Below are 22,989 nucleotides of genomic sequence, written 5' to 3' on the forward strand. Positions count from 1 at the left end.
GGGTACTAATGGTGTAATATGATGCAATGTCTAAATTTGACCAGCAGGGGACAGCTTTCGCTGCCTTATCTGATGCTTCAAGAAAGCTCAAATGGTTCAAAAAGAAGAAGAGCACTCACACGTCATGCCATTATGTTTTAGACATTTCTGTATAGATATAGATATTAAAATTAATTTTAAAAAATGCTAAACAAAAACATAAAATTATTAATAAAGTGTATATTTTATTTTTTTTAAATATAAATAATTGCTACTTGTATTAAAATAATAAAATATATTGTTTTAGCTGTATTATGAAAATAACATGAAATTGCATAAATTTATGTATTTATTTCTTTATTCACTCGTCTACTTCTTATTAATTTACTGATGTAAAATTTATTTACTTGTATACGCACTTCAAAATGTTTGCTTTGTTATTGTTTTGTTAAAGTGTTTTATAAATAAAGTTTGAGTTGAGTAGAATTGTGTTTATTTTTTCCCCATAACTATATAATCTGACATCAGTTAAGCGGGGAAAGTCTCAAAGTTGTTTTCATTAATATTTAAAAAAAAAAAAAAAAAAAAAAAAAACATAGTTTGGGGGGGGGGAGCTCCCAAAAGATAAATCCGCCCCTGGAACATAACAGGAAAAAATGAATGACGTCATAAAGTGACGGAAAACTAGATAGCTGCAATACTCGCATTGTGCCTTAGGTGGCGCTAAAGCATAACAAAAACTAGTCAAGCCCTCAGCCTTCGTACTGGAGGGAAAACTTGTTTGTTTTGAGAAAACGTTTTGCTCCAGTTGACATTAATCTCACTTTAAATGGTCGAAACAATCAACTAAATGACAATTTCAGTGGAATTATCTGAGTTTAATGGCACGAATCAACAGTTTTTAGTGAAACACAATAAAACAGCGGGGATTGCCGAAGTCAAGTCGAGTGACCAACTTTTAAAAAATAAATAAATAAATACAATTTTTTTTTTCTTCTTTTTTTTTTTAAGTGGGACTGCTTTAAAGTGGACCCGGAGAGGGAGGCAAGAGGAGGGGATTGGACAGAGGGGCCAAACTCGCCCCTCACGTCCGTCCGTTTATGCAAATCCACCCCGGGCCCGAATAAGGACACGGAGGAATGAAACATGGTGGCGGAGGGAGCAGGCCAACATGGAGGCGAGAGCACCGTGAGAGCACCGCCGCCGCCGTCTTCTTCGTAAACCGAAAACTTTGCTCTCTTTTTTTTTCTTTTCTTTTTTTTTAACCGCGGGGCCGCGATGCGGTGAAGAGGGGTGACCGGTTGGCCGGCCCGGGGACAGTCTGAGAGGAAACGCCGCCTACGACGACGACGACGACGAACGAAGCAAAGAAGCAACGGGGCTGGAGCCCTCCGCTCTGCAGCGGCGGCCAGCCGCGATGCCGTGGCCGGGCGGAGGCGGCGGCAAGCGGCGAGAGAGCTCCGAGCTACCGCTGCCCGCCGGATGGGAGGAAGCCCGAGACTACGACGGAAGAGTGTTCTTCATCGACCACAACACCCGGCAAACTTCGTGGATAGACCCCAGAGATAGGTGAGACACTCCAATATGTCATTTTATACTTTTTATTTTAAAACGACTGACAAAATGATGCTTTTGAGGATTTTTGTTGTGACTTTTTATTTTTAAAGGACGAGTTGACGCAGATTTAAACCCCATCACTCACCCTACTAAGCCCTGCTTGTCTTGACTTCCTAAAAGTGACATTTTTACATGTTTTCAAGTATTTGTTGTTTCCATTCACTTTTACACACTCCATTCCAGTGCCCCACATAATTCCAAATTCATACTATTATTTTCCCTAATACCTTATTCCTAATACATCCTCTAATTAAAGTGTGTGGGTGTGCGTGTGACCTGCAGCATTCCAGCAGTTCTCACCTAACAATTGTTATTGTTTACCCCCATCCCCCCCACCCCACCTATTCTGTCTTCTTTATTTCCAATCCATCCCTTTCAATCCAACAAAATGTGTGTGTTCTGTAAGTGTGTATCTGGGGCGGGTGAAAACTCCATCTCCCAGAAATCCAGGCGAAACTATGCCAGGAATGTTGCTAAAGTTGGGCCGCTGGGAAAAGCCGTGGGGAGGATGCGCGCCTCCACCGGGGACTGGGAATTCACCGAGCACTCACTTTTAAGGGACGACCGGGAATTCTAAGCTTTTTTTCCCCCCACAATCCAAAACACTTCTCGTGTGTCTTAAAAACGTGTGTCAAAACACCCAAAGGAACAAGGGGTATAACACATTTTCCTCCTATATCTTCTTGAGGGGGTGGGCTAGTCTCATTCTAGTGCTGGGTCATTGAAGAATACAGATTCCGTTGGGTTCAGAGTCTTAAAAAAAAATCGGTTTACATGTTCTTTCCACGCTTGGAATGCATGTTATCTTGGTCGAAGACTTAGAATTGTCCCTAGGTGTGACTGCGAGTGGTAGTGGTCGTTTGTCTATTGTCACTGTCAGGCGTAATACTCGCACCTCCAAAATCACTCTACAAAAAAAACAAACTTCACCTTGCACAATCTCAAAACGGTTTTATACCTTTTATGTTGCTATCACGTACCATTGTGCTTGAAGACAACACTGCCCCAAAATCAGGTTCAATGAATTGCAAATATAATGCGCTTAAAAACGAAAGATTTCTGCAATCACTTGGCCTGCGCATTGCCAGCTCCACCCACCCACATCAAAGTCTGCTCACGTCGACCTCCTGACCAGCCTTTAATACTTCATAAAGTCAAACAACTGTGGGTACATTGTTTTCCAAAGTCTTTTTCAAAGGTATTAGAGCCATAAGTGATGCAAAAAAAAAAAAAGCAGCAGAAATGATTTGTATAAACGTGCCTTCATGGCCGATTAGTTCCTTATGCACCAAAGCAATATAATGACCTGTTTTTAACAAAACAGGTTTGCTCAAACTTTTTCAAGTATTATTGTCAAAAAAGAGAAAAAAAAATCCAGACTTTGAATCTTGAGGCAACACAATGCTGCATGGCTGCCGTAAAGTCAGATTTCATTATTTGTATACATACTAGACTTTGTATAGATCTGAATGTTGGATCGGCAGATATTTTTGATTTTATGCATGTATTGAATGCTTATCAGCGTTTGGGGGAGCATTTTTAAGGTTTAGGGCCACTCATTGATTGGTGGTTGGCTCCAAAATCATGCTTGTTTTAAGCCTGATTCATACAAGTTATTTAAAAGTCACATTTCCATAATATGACACTTTTAGATTGCGTTACTTTGAGCCGGGCACCGGAGGGGCAGACTTGCCGGCGACCGATCTTGTTGCAGGTGATTCAAACAAAGAGAATGCAGAAGTAGCGCGTCACCCAGATTCGAAAAACCAGATTTCCTCAAGTTTTTTTTTTTTTTTTTTGCTTCATCATCACTTTTTTTTTGGACTGTTTGTCCAGTGATTCATAGATTTTCTCCACTCAGAGGAATGCCTCCTGTCGCAAGCCCCTGCTGACATTTCAATATGAAGGACGTTTTACTCTTTACAGCCAAACTCGTCCGTGTGAATGCTTGTGTGTCAGTCCCGTCCGTCCTTGATTGACGGCTCATCAGTCCAGGGTGTGCGTGCCACCTCTTAACGTGAAGTCAGCTGGGAGAGACTCCAGCCCCCCCCCCCCCCCCCCGTGACCCTAAACAGGATTAGCGCTGTAGAAAATGGACGGATGGCGAAAATTCCAAACATTCTTTTGGTACCCGCCTGCAAGTTAGTGCTGCTTGACGCTATACGATCAGAAGCGTTAGAATAACTTGAATAAGTTGCATTTAAATGTCTCGTGTATCAAATCACCTGAAATGAGATGTCATGTTTTTAGTAAAGAAACAGTGAGCCCATTTATGGCTTTTTGTTTTGTTAGCATGAAGCTTAAACATACCTTTTTTAAGGTAAAATTTTGTACTTTGCGGCAATAAAGCAGCATCCGCAATGTGGAAAAGTCAGAAAGGAGAGCGGGATTGGTCTCCTGACGAGTGCGAGGCCGGCAGTCTGCTGACTGGCCCGCTGGCGAAAAACACAAGAGCCATTGAAGGCCAAGCATAATTGTCAATGGCCGCCGTGATGCGTTTGGCGACGTCGTCCTCGCCAGCAGGACGCATGTTTGCGTGAGCTGGCGGCATGTCGCGAAAAATTGGATTACGCGGCGAAAAAAAAACAAAAAATCCTCCGAGACTCGGATGGGATTCCTCAATGCGGCAGATGGTCATGTTTACATTGTCGAGGTTTCGTGGAAGGCTCGGCCACTTGAGGCCACTTCAAAACAGATTCTGTAAATAAATATGGAAGGGTTTTCTCATGATTTCATTCGTCTTTATGATTTGCGGAGATTCATAAATAATGAGAAACATGTTGGTAATAATTTATTTTTCATGAATTTATGAATATAGATAAAGGAAATAATGTCACATATGTGGTAGGTTTTTAAAAGAAATAAAATAATAAAATAAAAACTAATGTAATTAATAAAATAATAAAACAAATATATTTTTGTGATTTTTATTAAAAAGGATAAAATGATGAACACCTCTTAGTCACTTTAAAAAAAAATCCTCACATAAAGTGAAAAAAATATCGGATTTTTTTCTTAATTTAAATAATGCAAATTGAATATTTGAAAAAATATTTTAGAATTTTTATGAATAAAATTATTATATCTTCAAAAATATTAAAACAGTTTAAGAAAATATATTCACTACATTTTTTTTAAATATTTGATAACTTTATAAAATTAATGAATTAATAAAATATTGTGAACATATTCCATACATTTATTATGAATGTAAAATAAAATAAAAACTCTAAAAAAAAATTATATTTGAGAATATTTAAAATTGTTAATAAAAATACAATAAAAATGTAGTTTTTTTGTGGGGATTTTTAAGGCTTAATTAAAGAAATAGATATACATGAAATGCCACACAATAAATATATATTTAGGATAATACATTCTACAGGACTTTATAAAATGAATCAATGAATAAAATATTATAAAAACATTACATAAATTTATTATGAATGTAAAATAAAATAAAAATCTGTAAAAATATATATTTGACAATATTTAAAGTTATGAATAAAAATACAATAAATCATATCACATCAAACATAATAAAAAAAAAATATATATATATTTTAAGTTTTGGGATTTTTAAGGACTTAAAAAAAATAGATGTACATGGAATGTCACACAATAAAAAAAATGACTTGTATCATAACGTTTTTTTTAAAATACTTTTTGATTTTTAAAAAGAAAAAAAAATGAAATTAAAATAAAAATGCCACATAAACGGATGCCATTTGTAGGCTCACCCCACTGTCACATCACTTTTGACCTTTTGACTTTGTCTCAATTTTCTCTCCTGTCCAATGTTTGTTTGAATAAAAATAATAATCAAGTTTTCTGGTCCCGGTCTTATCCTAAAGGACATTCGGGGTCTCTGTTAGCCTGGGGCCATTGCTGCCTGCTCGCGCTGCTGCGTGGGACTTTTTTGTTGCAGTGGAATGAGCGTCACGCTCGGCATGTCTAACGCTAATGCCCGGGGGCTGCGCTCGCTCACTCGCTCGCTCGTGGCCTCAGACAAAGCGTCAGAAACGGGCGTCGGGGGAGTGGCCTGGGGTGGGAGGGGGGTAAATTTCCCACGTGTCCATGGGCCGTCCCGGCGGGCCTCCTTTATTAGCTCTGTTATGCAACCCTACGCCCGGCAAAGGGAGGCCATTATGCCGGGGCACAAAGCACACCAAATTCAATTATTCTGGAAAGGGTGAGTTGTGTTCGCAGGCGCCCGCAGGTTATTCACATGCGCTGAACCCCGCTTTTATTTTGCTTCCCACAGTGTTTTCATTATGTGCCGAGGGGGCGTCAACAACACGCCGTCGCTTCACCTCCCTGTCATTTGGCCCGTGTGCTTCATCTGACTATAAATCAGTGCTACCTTGACTGCCGAGTGCCCCAAATCGCAAGTTTATTTTGAGGGCGAGAAATGTAATTTGAGTTACTAGCCTGTTCATCGAACAAATGAAACTTGTAAGACAAGGCACCGCAGTATTTCTATTTCACATTGTTTCCAACGGGAAAAACGTTTTACGTAGTGAAAAGGTGATGGAGGCCCAAGTGTTGCTCGGCGTAGTCGTCCGTGAACGGGCTCCGCTCAGAAGAATGCAACCTAAACAGGACATGCCAAACTCGGCCAGCTGTCAGGGGCCTCCATTGTTCCACGTTGGTGCACAATTCTTATTGAAAAACAAAATCATGTTGTCGCCTCAACACTTTTTTTTTTTTTGGTGCTCCGCGACTCGGGCACACAACCTGAATTTGACTTTTTTTTTTCCCCCTGATGGGTCAATTTGAGGGAGGTGTTTATTTTTCTTTAATGGAACAGGTCATTACGGAGTTCAAATGGGCTCTGTAATTAACTATTTATTTTCAGTCGAACACATAGCTACAGTCGCTCCCTGTTTTTCCCTGATGGGTCTATTTGAGCGAGGCATTTATTTTTCTCAAGTCGTAGATGCTATTAACCAATTAACGTCCATTAACGTCCAACTATGGCATATAATAGCTACAGTTACGGTACTCTGATTTTCCTGTGATGGGTCTATTTGAGCAAGGTGTTTATTTTTTTAATAGTATTTGCTGTTTTGTTTGTGATATTTTCTACAGTTAATTACAGCATTTAATGCTCATCTGTGATGTAAGCTAACAAATAAAGACATAAAGCAATGTATCTGTTTGTGGGAGGCATTTATTTGTCTAAACCGGTGGGTGCTTGTGTTTTGGTTAGCAGCAGAGAGATTAAGAATGTCTGTGATATAAGATTACTCCTCCTCGTTACTTTTTCCCCTGATAGGTCTATTTGAGGGAGGTGTTGATTTTTCTTAAGTGTTCATTAGTGCTATTCTGATTCGCAAACAAGTTCAAATTGGATCTGAAATTAACTATTTAATTTTTGTCTATGTTATACAATAAGTTACAGTTACTAATTTTTCCACCCTGGCGAGTCTATTTGGGCGAGGCATTTATTTTTAAGTCGTAGATGCTATGCAGGTGTTTTAGTTGGCAACAGCCTTCATATGGTCTTAGCAGTTTAACTATTTAATATCTCTCTACGACATGTAACACCTGCAGTTAGTCACTTTTTTTTTCCTCATGTAGCTGTTTGAGAGAGGTGTTTATTTTTCTTAAGTGTTCATTAGTGCTCTTCTGGTTAGCAAATAAGTTCAAATTGGCTCTGAAATTAACTATTTAATTTCCGTCTATAATGTACAATAAGTACAGTTACCAACATCCCCCCCGACAAGTCTATTTGAGCGAGGCGTTTATATTTCTTAGGTCGTAGATGCTATGCAGGTGTTTTAGTTCGCAACAAACTTCATATAGTCTTAGCAGTTTCACTATTTTAATATCTCTTCGACATGTAACAACTGCAGTTAGTCGCTGTTTTTAGTCGGTGTTTATTTTTTCTTAAGGTACAGTAATGAGACACCAGATACATCATCCATGCTAATTATTAGACTATATATGAAAATATGGTGATTTATTGATCGCCTGCACTTTTTTTACGAGTTGTGATTGCGATGCTACGCTAGTTAGCGGGCGCGCTACAACCGAGTAGCTCTGACCCGGGGGACTTTTCGCCATGCTTTCCACCATACTCTCCTCCTGCCCAAATAACAGCAATGACACTTTCATTCCCACTCCCCCGCCACTTCTGTCCGTCCAGACGCTAACGCTACTTTTAGGAGGCTTATTTCCATCGGATTTAACACATAAAGGCACGAGCAGATTCCGTCTGGATATCAGCTGCTTTAAGCCGCGCTCTGAAATCCTGCACCAGCGCCGCCTCAGATGGGGCCTGAGCGTGAGTGACATTCCTCCCAAAGTTGTTTTCACATTTCTTTTTTAAACACACAATGGAATTTTCAGGCCGGCACCACTTGTGGCCTTTTTTCAGGCCCACTTGTGAACGAGCCAGAGGGGAGAAGGTGGTAATTCCGGGTCGCTAATTTGCATCAAAGTATACAAAAATTCAGATTTTTTATTTATTTTTTATTTGGGAATATTAGTTTTATGACAAAAACTGAGGAGAGGGTTCCCGGCCTCCATTCTCACGTCTTTCTCACGCCACTGCAGCGACTTCCCTGTCGCCGGGCAAAAGGCGGCTGACGCGGGATGGAAATATCCTCCGGGACGGATTATTCTAGAATTAGCAAACGTCTTTTGACAACTAAATATATTTTTCAGGGAAGGTGCAAGAGCGTCTGTCCACAGCTGAACATGCTTGTCAGTCTACGGCGGCTAATTTCAGAGAATACTTTTTCGCCACACCAATGTGCAGAATGTGCGCGCGGGACACGACACACGCGACAGAACACCACCATCTTTAGTTATCAATTAATCAGAAGATTTTGGGGGATATCTTTAATTAATTGATTGCATTTAGGTTTCTTTCAATAAATACAAACATATTTTTTCTTTGTTTTGAACTGTTATTTTCATTTAAAAAACATAAATGATTATTATGTTTTTTTGTATTTGTATCTTTATTTTTTTGAAATTGTCAATTTGTTCCTATTAGCATGATTTAATTGGACAAGTGAAGATAAATGGCTGTGACATTTAGGGTGAAAAAAAGTTTATATATTTTTTTATTTGTATTAAATATTTATATTTTTTATTTCAATATTTGTCTACTTTTTTTTATTATTTTTATTTTTTACCATTATTTTTTAAAAAATTCTGCTTTTATTAATTTATGTCTAGTTTATGATGCTTTTATTATTTGTCAATTGGCTTGAACTAACTTTACCTTTTATATTTTTATATTAGGGGTGTGAATTGCCTAGTATCTGGCGATTCGATCCATATCGCGATTCATAGGTAACGATTCGATTTGATACCGATTAATCCCGATAGAAATCTGTAAATCGATTATTTTATTATTTTTTTCACTTTTTTTAACTCAAATTTTGAAAATACTAATCAGTAAACTTGTACATGTACACTGTAAGATTTGTATGATGTATTTAACTGAAACGTCAGCACTGTTTTTAACAAACAGTTTGAAATGTGTTTCATTTTTGAACAGCAAAATAAAATATTAAGGCAACATTAAAATATTATATAATAAATAATAATATTATAATATTATAATAATATTATATAACATATAAAATATTAATGTTCCATTAATATGATATTCTTCCATGCTTAAAATGTGAACCCTAACCCTAAGTAAGACTTTTTGGTGAATATTTCCATCAAAGATTAACTTTTAAATATCGATTGGGCCACATATTATTGAATCGATCCAAGAATTGCGCGCTTTAATATCTCAATATATTGCCGAATTGATTTTTTATTTATTTTTTAACAACCCTGATTTATATACAGTAAACATACTGTATCGAGTCATTGTGTCACTATGACAACTCTTTCTGCTGTGTGTACAAACGTGTGTGTGCCTACACTGTGTGCGTGTTTTGAGAGGCAGAAGTGACCACGCCGTCACAAGACTGCGGAACAAAGCAAACATTCACATGCGGTGCGATTAGAATCTGAGAGCGGACATGTTTTTCCCCTCAAGACGGTGACGTCGCGCAACAACAACAATTTGTGTGGAAATTGCATGAGAATGCTGAAGAGCTGACACTCAACCGAAAATGCTTGATTGAATTGTTGAAATGGAGAATGGGGAGGCTTCAAGTTGGAATGTTTAGAATCTGTCGAGAATTGCGTAAAATAAGTCTTCATTTTGGAGTTTTTTGTTTTTTTGTTTTTTTTCATTTGGGGAATGAGGTTACATTAAGATGCCTTGATTGAATGAGCTGAACAGTTCAAAGTTGCAATAGTTTGAATCTGTCAAGAAATGTGGGAGGAGGTAAATGTCAAATATGTCTTCATTTGGGAATTTTACTGTCAAGTGTGGAATTGTGAGAATGTGTGATTTTTTTTTTTTTTTTTTTTTTTTTTTGGAAGATGTTGAAAATCCTTCACAAGATGTTCTGAACAAGCTGCGTAGTTTCAACTCAGAATGAGAACGATGGGATATTTTTTCGCTGCATGTCTTAATTAATTTACATTAATTTACAGCTTTTTTGGGGCGGAGTTACCCTGAATGAGGTGAATTTGCTGACGTTGGAATAGTTTTCATCTGTTAGGGAAAATAAAATATGCAATTGTAATACTGTCATCATAACTTTTTTTAAATGTAGATAATATACATAAACGTAACAACTCAAATGGACGGTTGTTGTCGGCAGACACGAGCCGCCATTTTTGAAACACTTTTCTTCCTCCTCCTCCTCCGTCCTTCGATGTGTGTGCAGACATGACTGCGTGTGTTTACCTTTGGCAAACACTTGAAATGAGGTGTTTGCCTTCTTGTTGTCTATGTGTGTGTACTTTCACCTGTCAATCACGTGGCTGACACGCGACTGTTCACACCTGTGAACATGTTTCCTCGTGTTGAAGTCGTATTTGAGCATTTTCCGAAAACGAGTCCGGTTGCCTCGATTCCACCTCTGCTGATTAAAACTACTTGGGTGACTGAGAATCGACAGTCTTCTGTACTGTACTGGCTACTGTACCGACTAGTACTTAGTAGCTTTTTATTAAAGACAATAAAGCACTTAGTTTCCTCAAAACACACTAAAGGAAGTTCTGAACTTCCTACAAAACACTTGGGCTTCAATTATTCCAAAATATCACCTGACACTCGGTTTTAGGTGTTCATCACTTAACCAGTAGAGGGCAGTAATGCACTAAACGTGGCCAGAAGAAGTCAGAAACAGGAAGTTACTGACCTCAGGTAGTTAACAGTTAGCGCTATGCTTGTTTACTCATAGAATAATGTTGAAGCATCTTCTGTAAGTGACATTTAAGACACTATTACATGTGTAATGTAGATATTATGATGTAAATGTGAACTAAATGGTAGTTCGGGTTTGAAAAAATTATATTTCTTTTTGTTTCCATTTACAGCAATTAGCATTAGAATGTACTAGCTAAGTTTCATCATTATTCACAAATCGGTTTAGAATTGTGGGGAAACTGCTTGTTTTCAACATGGTCCTGATTGATCTTTTATACTCTGCTGCCATCTGCTGGCCGTTTTTGTAATTAGTACCATTGCTTCACCCGTTCTCTGTAGTGGAGAGGCAGCATCAAAGCCTTCTGTATGCTCTAGCTTCTAGCATAAAACAAACAAACGTATACATATGTCTCTGGGACACTTAAAACATTTAAAATACAACGTATTTATACGTTTTGGGGAGCAAATGAGTGAAGTGGTAATCGCTAGCATGCGAATGCTAATCGTGATTGCTAACTATTTAGCATGGGCTAATTTTGTTGGTGTTTAATAATGCAGAGTACTTATATCTACTCAATTCAACTTAGGTCCAACCAAAAAATATCCACAAGTAATTGTACTCCTCTAAAAGGGTTATAATTGCTTATAGATGCCCCAAGATGGCGGTTTTCATTAAATACAAAACAAAACAAAAAAATAGTTTTATATAGTTCATAATGGCCACCATAAAGTTGTGTACAGTTTGAACTTAAACAATGCACTTCTTAATTACATATTCATACATACCTGTATGCAGTACACAGTATTGTGTAGATTGTACTGTCCGTTTCAATCAATCAAAATCAATCAATTTGTCGACTCTCCACTGTGATGTCGCCATCTCTTTAGGATCACCAAGCCGCTGACCTTCGCCGACTGCGTTGGCGATGAGCTGCCCCTTGGCTGGGAGGAGGTTTACGACCAGCAAGTCGGGGTTTACTACATCGATCACATCAATAGTGAGTCCCCTTTCCAGCAAGCAGCACAGTGAACCTCATTTATTGCGGGGGGCAGTCGTTCCAGACAATACAGGAAAACTTTTTTAAATAGTTGTGCTCTTCCCACCTGCTTTTAAACACATTTGAACAAATTAAAGCACCCTTTTTTAAGTATTTCTTGTGCTAGCGCAGTTTGCCAAATACGATGTAAAGTGTACGTCCCTCAAGCTTTTTATTTGTCACTCCCAGTTAAATTTTATTGTCAAACTGACACGTAAAAAGAGAAATTAAACCCTGAATACAACACATACAAACAGAGCATACTGGGGTACATGATATATTTAAAAAAAACAAAAAAATGTTTGCCTAAAGTGTTTAATTTTTTTCTAGCAAAAAATCAGCTCGCTTAATGCTAACTAGAGGTGCATCAATTATTAGACAACTAATTATCAATTTATTTTTCTTCTTATATATATATTTATATTTTTAAAATATCAATTTATTTATTATTTTATTCATTTTTTAAATTATTCCAAATGATTTTTGATAAACAATTAGTTGTTTATTTTCCAACATGTTACAGACCAATCCAATAACTGAATCATACTTAATTTATGTTTTCAGAACTGGTAATTTTAAATTATTTCCTGTTTTTGAATAGAGGGATGAAAATTTAATGTTTTTTCTAATCCACTTTATTGAGGGATTAATCGATTATTTAAATAATCGTTAGTTGTAGCCCTATTGCTAACATACGATGCTAATAGTTAGAGATCTTCAATCTTTTGCTAACGGTAATTATAACCTTGCAATCAACTGTTCCTTTAAGGCACACGGAGCCGCAACACATACAAAAACAGCATACAGCAATACTCTCAGGCATGGTCGCGTGCTCTGTGGCAACGACTGCAACTGTTGCGCGTACTTGACAAAGTTGCCGGGGCTCCTCTGCGCCGTCCCTCAGAGACCACCCAGATCGAGAACCCGCGCACCCAATGGCGTCAGGAGCAGGAGCGCATGTTGAAGGAGTACCTGGTGGTGGCGCAGGAGGCCCTCCGAGCCAAGAAGGAGATGTACCTGGTCAAGCAGCAGCGTCTGGAGCTGGCCCAGCGCGAAATGTTGCTCTTCCACGAGCTCTCCGAGGACAGCCGCTCCGTCGCGAGCAGCGGTGAGTGCGTCGGCATCTTTTTGTTACAGAACAGTGGTAAAATGAAGGTGTTGTGTAACAGGCAGTATGAAAGGGGCTTCTGGTACCCCCATTCCATGTTGGTGACATTTATACAGAACGACAGCCATGAAAATTACTGACTTTTTCCCGTCGGTGTGAAAAGTCCTTTGACGTTGACTGTCATTGAGTACATCCGTAACATCAGATCCTCCGTCCTACTTTTTTGTCTGTTTCTGTTACATCTTCACCTCAGATTCCAGACCCCCCAGCAAGCTGCCACTCACTCTACCCCCCCTCTTCACTGTCTCTCTCGCTTTTCATTTGCGTGTCCGCAGCGCTCTCCGGATCGTCCTCGGGCGCGAAATACGACCCTGACCAAATCAAAGTGGAAGTGGCTTGTAGGCGAGAGCGGGTGAGTCGTTATCACGGGAGAACAATGGTTTTGCCACCAGGGCAGAGGGGGTGGCGGGGATAGCTGGGCGGCCGGGGTGTTGCCTCGACAGGATACTGTGGCTCGGGGCCCGGGGCCTCTTGAGAATGACGATGAGCTCGCCTTCAAAGGGGTCAGAGAGAGGCGAGTCAGCTCATATTTAACGTTCTATACAACTCTAATGTAGCGTATTTACAGCATATTAAGGTTCTATACAACTTTAAAGGGATACTTTACTTATTTAGCCAGTCAAACATGAATATTTTGCCTATAATAAATTTGATATATTCATTATTTTTCATGTCCAATTAGTACTTTTAAAAACACATTTTTGCAACTTGCTGTCGCCTGAAAATGACATCACAAGGGCTCAGGTAACCAATCACAGCTCAGCGAATGTCACATGACCAAACCTAGAAAACAGGTGAGCTGTGATTGGTTACCTGAGCCCTTGTGATATCATTTTCAGTCGACAGTAAGTTTCAAAATGTGTTAGTTAAGATCATTTAGTGACATTTTTTTAAAAATATATTTTTAAAACATTTATATTTTCTGGTATATATATATATATATATATATATATATATATATATATATATATATATATATATATATATATATATATATATATATATATATATATATATATTAGGGCCATGTGTAAATATATTTTTTAGAGGGTGGGGGCAATATTCTGTGAAATAAAACTTGCAAATTTACCACTTTATAAAGTCATTCACTTTCATTGACCTAAAGTATGCTAGCTTCTGATTGGTTAGTGTTAGTCAGCTGATAGAGGACCAGGAAGCGTCGCTCCAGCTGCCGAATAAGACGAGTAAAGTTTAAAAAAAGAAATTATTTGTCTCCATCCTGCCTTTTCATTTTATAAACCGTGTCCCATTAACCACCAACAAATCCTCACATTAGACTATAGCTACTTTGTCGTAAGTTTTTGAGGTTTATTCTCGCAAATTGTGTCTTAAGGTGGCAAATTTTGTTTTTTTTCCCCTCTGTATATTACGCCCACCCTAAAAAAAATATATATATACGTGGCCCTAATAGCCGTCGTACTATAATGACCTATTTGCAGATTTATTTTTATTTTTTTAATTTCATTGAAAAGTGGAGCACATCCAGTGGGTGTGATAGTGATGACTGTGCACTTTGAGGCAAGAGGAAGCCTAATGTCCGACCCCCCATCCCGTCCTTGCCTTGTGGTCTTTGCAGCTTTCCCGACTGAAGCACGAGTTGGCCCAGGTGAGGCAGGAGCTGCAGTACAAGGAAATGGGCGTGGAGACCCTGCAGGAGTGAGTGTGACCGCCACCCTTCCTCGTCAACACCCGTCTTCCCCACCACCCTTTTCCCTTCGCTCCCACTTGCCGACCTCTCCCGCTCTATTTCTGGCTCGTTATGCGTTGCTACCTCCTCCATTTTAAAGCCCTGTCAAAGACATCAGTTGGGATAGGACGGCTCGATGTGGCCTCTAAAATACAGATGCTGTTTTTAGTTTATGTATTTGTTAATTAAATGTTTGTGCTCTTGGACAAGAAGATATACTGTAGACTACTGATACTGCTAGCTGTTAGCTGCTAGCTGATAACTGTTAGCTTTTTACATTAAATGCTAGCTTGTTCATCACCGACTGGTTTGGTTCAGCCGAAGAGCTAGGGTTGTTGCATTTGTCTTTTTATATCAAAATAGCAAGAAGCTGTAGAGCAGTGGTGTCAAACATACGGCTCGCGGGCCGGATCAGGCCCGCAAAGGGGTTTAATCCGGCCCGCGAGACGACTTTGTAAAGTATAAAAAAAAAAATTAAAAAAAAATTGGAACGTCGGACCAATTAATCAGCCAGCCATAACAAGCAAATATATACATTTGTAATTTCACAAGCAGTCCTCAGATGGGTAATGTAACTTGTACACGGAATTGCCCTGGAAGCCATTATTTTACACACAACTTAAAAGTTATGTTTTTTTTTTTTTTTTTTTTAATCATAGACCAACATAAATAGGTTAATATGACACAAATTCAATTACTGGTAACACAAATACATATATGACAGGGTTAGGGTTAGGGGGGTTAAGCTAACCCTAACCCATTAACGTCCTTATAACTTCATTAACTGTGCCACACAGTGCATTCTGGGAACTATATATATGCAAAACAGGTAGGTTTAATACGCCCAGAACTCATACAGGCAATATGTTGCCACGTTTCATTTGCATTAGTGTTATTTTTTTAAACAATATAATGACAGTTGAACTCCGTAATTTGGGGCTGGTCCACGAAATTTTGCGCATAAATGCCGCAATTGATTTTAAGTTATATACCATTATTTTACCGATTCGGCCCACTTAATAATATATTTACCTCCATGTGGCCCCTGAGTTAATATGAGTTTGACACCCCTGCTGTAGAGTAAGTGCTGGTAATACTCTATCTTAATGAGTTAGCCATTAGCTGTCTCGTCGCTAATTCAAGCTGGCCTATCTAGCCGTTAAAATAAAACTGTCCTTTTTTTTCTTAATTCTTTTATTTATTAAAGTTATTCTTGTTCTGTTTGAGAAAATGTAGACTAATACATTAGCTTTTTGTGTTATCCACTAGCTGGCTCATCACTGACAGTTTTAGCGGCAACATGGAGCCTAGCAACAAGCAAGCCAACAGCTAACGCAAAAAGCTAACGGTTAGAGGTACAGTATACATAGATAGATATTAGTAGAATTTCTGTCAGTAAGACAACAAATGGTTAATGTCAACGTAATCACATCAATTTAACTGTCCATGTATGTTGTCCCTTGGCGGAAATTCCGCTAACATAAAAGACTACTGACTAAAGACTACTATTATATTATTATGGTATTATTTAAGACATTACTTAAGGTCTAAGCTAAGTGTAGTTTACACAATGAAAAGAAAATCAAACAATTCCAATGTAATTTTTCTGTATCGATGCAATGCATCATGGGATATATTTGATTGTACTACTTTTTGAGATGCACATACTGTATAAAGATGTTAACGTATACATATTATACTGTCAAACAGCACTACTAAATGGCCAACTCACTATATAGCAGATAGGGAGCAATTTCGCAAGTCGTCTTTTTTTTTTCTCTGAAAATTTGTGGGAGAAAGTGAAGCCCCGCCTCCCACAGGACACGGGGAAATCACTTTTGGGAACTGCAAACGGAGGGTCCGTGGAAAAGGGAGTGGGGGGCCAAGTGGGGCTCCACCTCAGGAAGAGGATGCACCAGTGGAGTGCAGGGAGCCAAGGAGAGGAAGTGGAGAGTGGGAGGCGGGTGGGGGGCCGCACAGTTTGAAAAACAGTGCAGTGAGATATCTGCGAGCAAATTCCTCAGCACTTCCTGACTCGCTTATCTGCCAGATGTACACAACTGCAGACGGTCCCAGAATAACCTGCAAAGATTGCACACATGGAGACCCCACCGCACACACATACGCTTACTGTTTGTGTGTGTGTCTACATGCAATGTGTTGTGTTTGTGGCGGGCGGGGGCCACCTCAGGCTGTTGTGAGCAATAAGCTGTCCGCACTGTGTCACATCAGATCAAAGACAGTTTTCACCTCCACGCAGCAGACAATTAGCTCTGTTGGAGGACAAATGGAAATATTTTACATTGTTCACCTGCATATATTGCATTAGTTGAAAATTTCAAGGTAATTTTTGTAAAATTTCTTTCTTGTAAAATTACACTTTTTTTTTTTTGCCAATACTGTATTGAAAAAAAATTCATCAAATCACAATTTAATGGTAAAAATATGGTTTTGCAGTAAAATCATGCATTTATTCTTTTCAAGTGATTTTATTACTTGTAATTACATCTTTATTGTGAAATTGCGTCTTAATTTTCGTAACATCTTTGTACACTTGTGCCTTTATTTTATTTAAAGTCATAGCTTATTCTGTCCATATTTCAAATTTAGTTTTGCAACATTTGACTTGTGATATGGAAAAAAAAAAAGACTTGATATCACATTTTTATTTATTTTTTTATTTTAATATTACTACCTTACTCTTGACGAATTATGGCTTGATTTTTGTAATATTTTATATTTATTATTTAATTGACATAAAATTATAAATTTATTTTGTAAGATTTTTGTTTTATTTAGTAAAATTTTACCTTTATTCTTGTAAAATTGTGGGGGGGGTTTTCCTCAAATCTGAATATATTCCATAATTCTTGTAGCTTTAGCACTTCATTTTTGTACAATTTATATTTCATTCTTGTAAAACTATCGATTTTTCTTAGTGTTAATTGTGCTTTTATTTGGTGTAATTGAGATTTTTTTTTTATCTTAATATCATACCATTATTCTCTTGAAATCAAGTTATTTTTTTCTAAATTATTTCATTCTTATTTTCTTTATTTTCTTAAGGCATATCTAGTTTTTTTGCGTAGTACTTAGTTTATTTTATTATAATCTTTTTTTTTTTCCAGTAAAACTGTTGTTGTTTTTGGTTATAATTATCTAATATGACATTTATGGATTATGACTTCATTCTTGGAATGTATCTTAATTCTAGTTGTATGTTTTCCTTTTTTTTTTTTTTTTTTTTTTTTTCCAGTGTGGGATTATCCCCACCCCTCCTTCTTTTAAGCATATAAACTCCACGGCCTCACTAGTGTGCGTGTTTTGGGGGGGCAGGGAGGTTAAGGTTGGGGGGGGGCTAGCCTGAACAAAGCAGGTCTTGTTGCCTGGTGGCTGGCTGAACACTACCTGCTGTTGAAGGGCTGTGAAGGAAGCGGGCTACGGTGAGCACGGCGGCCACGTGCCAGGCCCGGCGACAGGGATGGAGGAGGGCACCCCCTCTCCCTGTCCCCGCCCCCCTCCACCTAGTGCCCCCACTCCCCATCCACCCCTGCAACCACGCTGTACAACATAAGCCGATTCACCCAGGGGCCACAGCAGATTGGTTCCGTTTTGTTGTTTTGTAGTTCAATGATGAAAAGACACTTTGACGCACAGTAGACACTGGATACACAGTGAGAAAACCTTTGAAAGGAGAACTTGAAAAGCAGTTTGAACAATAGGAGGGCCACGTTAGAGGCGCAAAACTCGTAGACAAGTTTCGCTTTGAAATCAGGAAGATTTACCAAATCCGCATATTTTAATGCATAATATTTACAGTGCCGTGGAAAATATTTGCCCCCTTCCTGATTTTTCTGTGTTTTGCATATTTATCAGTCGCAAAGTTTTAATTTCATCAAACCAATTTTAATATCACACAGAGACAACCCAAGGATATATAAAATGCAGTTTCTAAGTGATTTGATTTAGTAAGGGAGAAATAATACAAACCTCTCTGACCCTATATAAAAAAAAAAAAAAAAAAGTAATTACCCCCAGAACCTAATAGTGAGTTGTGCCGCCTTTGGCAACAATAACTGAAATCAAACGATAATTAGTGATGTCTTTTTTTTTTTTTTTTTTTTTTTTTTTTTTAATAAAATTATGACTTTATTTGGTATTAAATTAATATTATACTGTATAGTATATTTGATGTACTTTATTTTTGAAAAATTACACCAAATTTTTTGCAGTATTTTATAAAATACAAATGCTTTTTTTGTCCTTGTAAAACAGTTTTTTTCTAATTAATATTACAATTTTATTCTCCTAAAATTACATCTGATTTTTTTTTTTTAATATTTCATTTGTAAAGCGGTGTGGGCTGGGTTTTTCTCCCTGAAAAATGTACTGTTTTATCACAAAATAATTCCTTTTTTGTTTTTTCAAGAACGACTTTTACGTTTTTTCATACATTACCTCCTGTTTCCTAATCACGTTGATGTCAGCGCGCAAGTCCCACTTGAATTTGACACTTCCACGAGAGCTTAACTAGAATCCCATCTTATCGCTCGTGATTCAACTCTTGATTAACGTGAGCAGACCCTTTTGATCATGTAGTGAACACATATTGTTTCCGTCCTGCTTCAGGATCGACCGTAAGATGTCGTGCAGTCAGACCAACTACAAGCTGGACGAGGCCCAGGCCATCTTCAACGAGCTGCGCAGCATCAAGAAGGCCATCAGCGCTGGCGAGAAGGAGAGGCAGGACCTCATCCAGGTGGGATTGATTCACTCTTGAGCGCCTTTCCAGACATGTGAGTCAGTTGGCGCGTCCCGCTCGTCCCGCCAGACAAGGGGGAAAAAGAAAAAAAAAACAACACATGACAAAGCCTGTGATTCACTGGCAAAAAGTCATTTGTTTATTTGCAACCTCGTCTTCGGTCCTCAATTAGCTCCTCGACAACTCAATTAAGGGTGATGCTACTTCATTGACGCATCAGAAAATAATCTCTGTATCTGATTTAACATTAAAACACATTGTGTACGTTTTGTGTTAAAATGTTTATTAATTTTGCCCCCAAAAACGTATAAAAATGTTACATTTTCAATATTGCCATGGTCCCAAAAATGTATTTTTCCTTTTTTTTTTTTAAGGGGGTGGGGGGGTTATGCTAAAGCATACAGAAAACTTTGATGTAGTACCTGACCTGAAGAGGTCGATTAAAGCAGTGGTAGTTATTACCAAAAACGGCTAGCAGGTGGCACAGAGTATCAGATCAACCAGGGCCATGTTGCAACCAAGGTTATTTTAGTTACTAAAACTTAACGAAAAAAATAAAACTAAAATTCAAAAAACAATTTCGTTAACGGAATAAAATAAAAACTAAAATACTTAAAAAAATATATATTTTAAGTTTACAAAACTAACTAAAACTGATTATAGCAAAAATATCCTTTGTTTTAGTCTTTGGTAATTAATTTCATGCACGAGTCTTTGGGGTTGATTTTAAATGTGAGTTGAAATTGATTTATTTTGGTGTTAACTGGTTTAAAGACGTTTGAAAGTGTGTCACACATAAGTGACATCATCGAGCAGCAGCCAATAGAAAAGCACCTTCAGATGAATACACATTAAAAAAATAAAATAAAGCTAAAACTAACTGAAACGAAGCCTCTATTAAATAACTACAAATAATAAAAACCTTGAAAACTAAACTAAATAAATTTAAAAAAAACAATACTCAAAACGAAATCAAAACTAACTAAAATAAAAAAAACAAAAACTATAAAACCCCTGGTTGCAACAAACTCTTTTTGCCAGTGTTTTCACCAGGAATGTGAATGATGAAACTTAGCTATATTGTAATGCTAATTGCTAAAAAACGGAAACAGATAGAAACATACTTTTTTTTTCCTGATAAAAGAAGAGACTCTAATCTTTCTTTTGGTAGGTTACGTGTTTTTATATCAATAAAACACAATATTCTGTGGGCCTTAGGAAATCAGTCAAAATCCAGTAAAACAGCCGGGAGCGAAGGGGGTTGCTTCAGTGAAAATATCTGCCAGTGAATGAGTTAATTTCAATATTTGTATTGTAGAGCCTGGCCAAGCTGACGGTGAACTTCCAGAGCAGCTTGTGTACGGGCGACGCAGCCGGCGAGGTGGTCAACAGCAGTAGCGGAGGGGGAGGGGCCACAGTGGCGGGCGAGCATCAGCAGCTGTACTGCGACGCCGGCTGCCAGACGGACATGATGATGGGAGAGGTTGGGCGCACCCTCCTCGTCCTCACGTGATTCGCACCTGCGACTCGGTTACTGACGGCCATCTTGTCTGCAGGACTCCTCCCACATGGTGGACAAAGTCAAAGTCAACTGGCAGTACGAGGAGGCCAAGAAGAAGTAAGTGACTTTGGCTTTTTCCTGTCTTCACTTGTTTGCGATGTTATGATTGCGGTACCCCCGTGTGTCCACCAGGGTGCAGAGCATCCAGCACCAACTGGCCCAGCTGGACAGCGAGAGCTGGTCCGGCCGAGCCGAGGCCGACCGGGATCGAGATTTCATGCAGCTGTTGCGCGAGAAGGAGGCTCTGCTGCACGACATCATCATGGTCAGCAAGCAGCACAAGAAGTCTCAAGGTCCCGATCTGGATCCCGATCCTGATCCAAGTCCGGACCCCGACACGCTCCGGCAGCTGGAGGAGGAACGTTGCCGTTTGGAGGAGGAAGTGCAGAGGGCGCACAACTCGCAGTGTCAGGGAGCCAATCAGAGGTCAGCATCTTCCAAATGAAAAGAAACATACCTTGATGGGTTACAACTGCAATCACGACTACTCCTATTACTCATACCAACACAACTACTCCTATTACTACCACTACTTCTAATAGTACTACTGCTTCTAGTACTTCTTTCAGCTTCTTTTTCTACCGCTACTCCTAATACTACTCTTGATACTAGTATTTCGACTACTAATGTTACTAGTTCTACTGCTGTTACTACTACTACTTCAACTTCTACCTGGACTTTTGCTACTTCTACTACTTCTTCCACTTCCACTTCTGGTACTTACTACTACTTCTACTACTATTACTATCGCTACTTTTACTTTTTTTTTTCTTTCTGTTCTACTTCATGTACTTCCTAATTTTCCTTCTTATTCTACTACTAGTACTACTACTTGGATGATTTAGGTATAAGAAGAACGTGGGAGTTTGTGCTGCTGTATCACTGCTTACTCCTACTTTGACTGTTCAGACTCCTGCAGCAGGAGAAGCGCAACGTGCTGCTGAGACAGCTGGAGGAGGCCACTCGCATCACCACCTACCTTCACTCTCAGCTCAAGAGGTACGTCACCATGCATTTATTCCATTCTACTCGTGCGCATCAGCTGTTTTTGTACAACCAAGTTGCATTTGCAGCCTGTCCGCCAGCTCCCTGACGGTGTCGTCCAGCAGCAGCCGCGGCTCTCTGGCGTCCAGCCGCGGCTCGCTGGCGTCCAGCCGCGGCTCCCTCAGCTCCATCAGCTTCAGCGACATCTACGGCGTGCCGCAGTACGAGCGCCACGACGAGCCGGCCGACCCCCACCTGCGCTTCGCGCCGCCCCCGCCGGAGACGGCGGCGCCCAGGGACGTGTACACGCCCGAGCCGGCGGCGCCCAGCAAGGCCAAGCGCGCCCACGACACGCCGCAGTCGCTGGCCTCGCTGTCGTCGCGCTCGTCGCTCTCCTCGCTGTCGCCGCCCAGCTCGCCCATGGACACGCCCTACCACTCCACATCGCAGGACTGCCCCCTGGCGCAGATGACGGAGGAGTACATGGAGCAGGCGGGACGCGGGCTGCTGGAGGGTCTGCGCGCCCAGTCGCAGCAGGACGTCGGCGCCCTCGCCGCCGTGCATCCTGCCGACGTAAAGAACCACAGGGATGGAAGCGCTCAGGTGGCTTTCAACTCAACTGGTAAGATTATCAAATCATCTTTGAAATACACTTAGTAGGACTGCTCGATTATGGAAAAAAAATAATAATCATGATTATTTTGACATTAATTGAAATCACGATTATTCAAACTATTTTTTGTACAAAACAAGAAAATGTTTAAGCATTTTATAATATTAAAAACAACTTAAAAAAAGTATAAACAAACCTTTTGGACCAAACTCAATTTATTATAATATATATTTATGATATAGAAATATTTATTTGTTTGTTTGTTTGTTTGTTTATGCTGCCAAAACTTGAAGTTAGAATGCAGCTTGTGTAGTTGGAC

At 39.1% G+C, this 22,989-nt stretch overlaps 1 protein-coding gene across 3 annotated transcripts in view; it reads left to right on the forward strand.

The window, feature by feature from the left end:
* The first annotated feature begins 750 nt into the window (after positions 1–750).
* Positions 751–22,989, forward strand: part of wwc3 (WWC family member 3) — a 30,871-nt gene continuing 8,632 nt past the window's right edge. Inside the window, exons 1-12 of one of the 3 annotated variants that reach the window (XM_077534827.1) lie at positions 752–1,167; positions 1,269–1,548; positions 11,726–11,835; positions 12,779–12,982; positions 13,318–13,394; positions 14,640–14,719; positions 19,380–19,509; positions 20,831–20,995; positions 21,069–21,130; positions 21,206–21,499; positions 21,983–22,072; positions 22,147–22,679. In XM_077534827.1, the coding sequence (XP_077390953.1) occupies positions 1,397–1,548; positions 11,726–11,835; positions 12,779–12,982; positions 13,318–13,394; positions 14,640–14,719; positions 19,380–19,509; positions 20,831–20,995; positions 21,069–21,130; positions 21,206–21,499; positions 21,983–22,072; positions 22,147–22,679 (1,897 nt within the window). In that variant the 5' untranslated portion in view covers positions 752–1,167; positions 1,269–1,396. Of the gene's footprint in view, positions 1,549–11,725; positions 11,836–12,778; positions 12,983–13,317; positions 13,395–14,639; positions 14,720–19,379; positions 19,510–20,830; positions 20,996–21,068; positions 21,131–21,205; positions 21,500–21,982; positions 22,073–22,146; positions 22,680–22,989 lie in introns of all 3 variants that reach the window. The other 2 variants (XM_077534828.1, XM_077534826.1) reach the window with 2 other exon arrangements.

Source organism: Festucalex cinctus, chromosome 10 (assembly GCF_051991245.1).
Source record: "Festucalex cinctus isolate MCC-2025b chromosome 10, RoL_Fcin_1.0, whole genome shotgun sequence".
NCBI classification, from domain to species: Eukaryota; Metazoa; Chordata; class Actinopteri; order Syngnathiformes; family Syngnathidae; genus Festucalex; species Festucalex cinctus.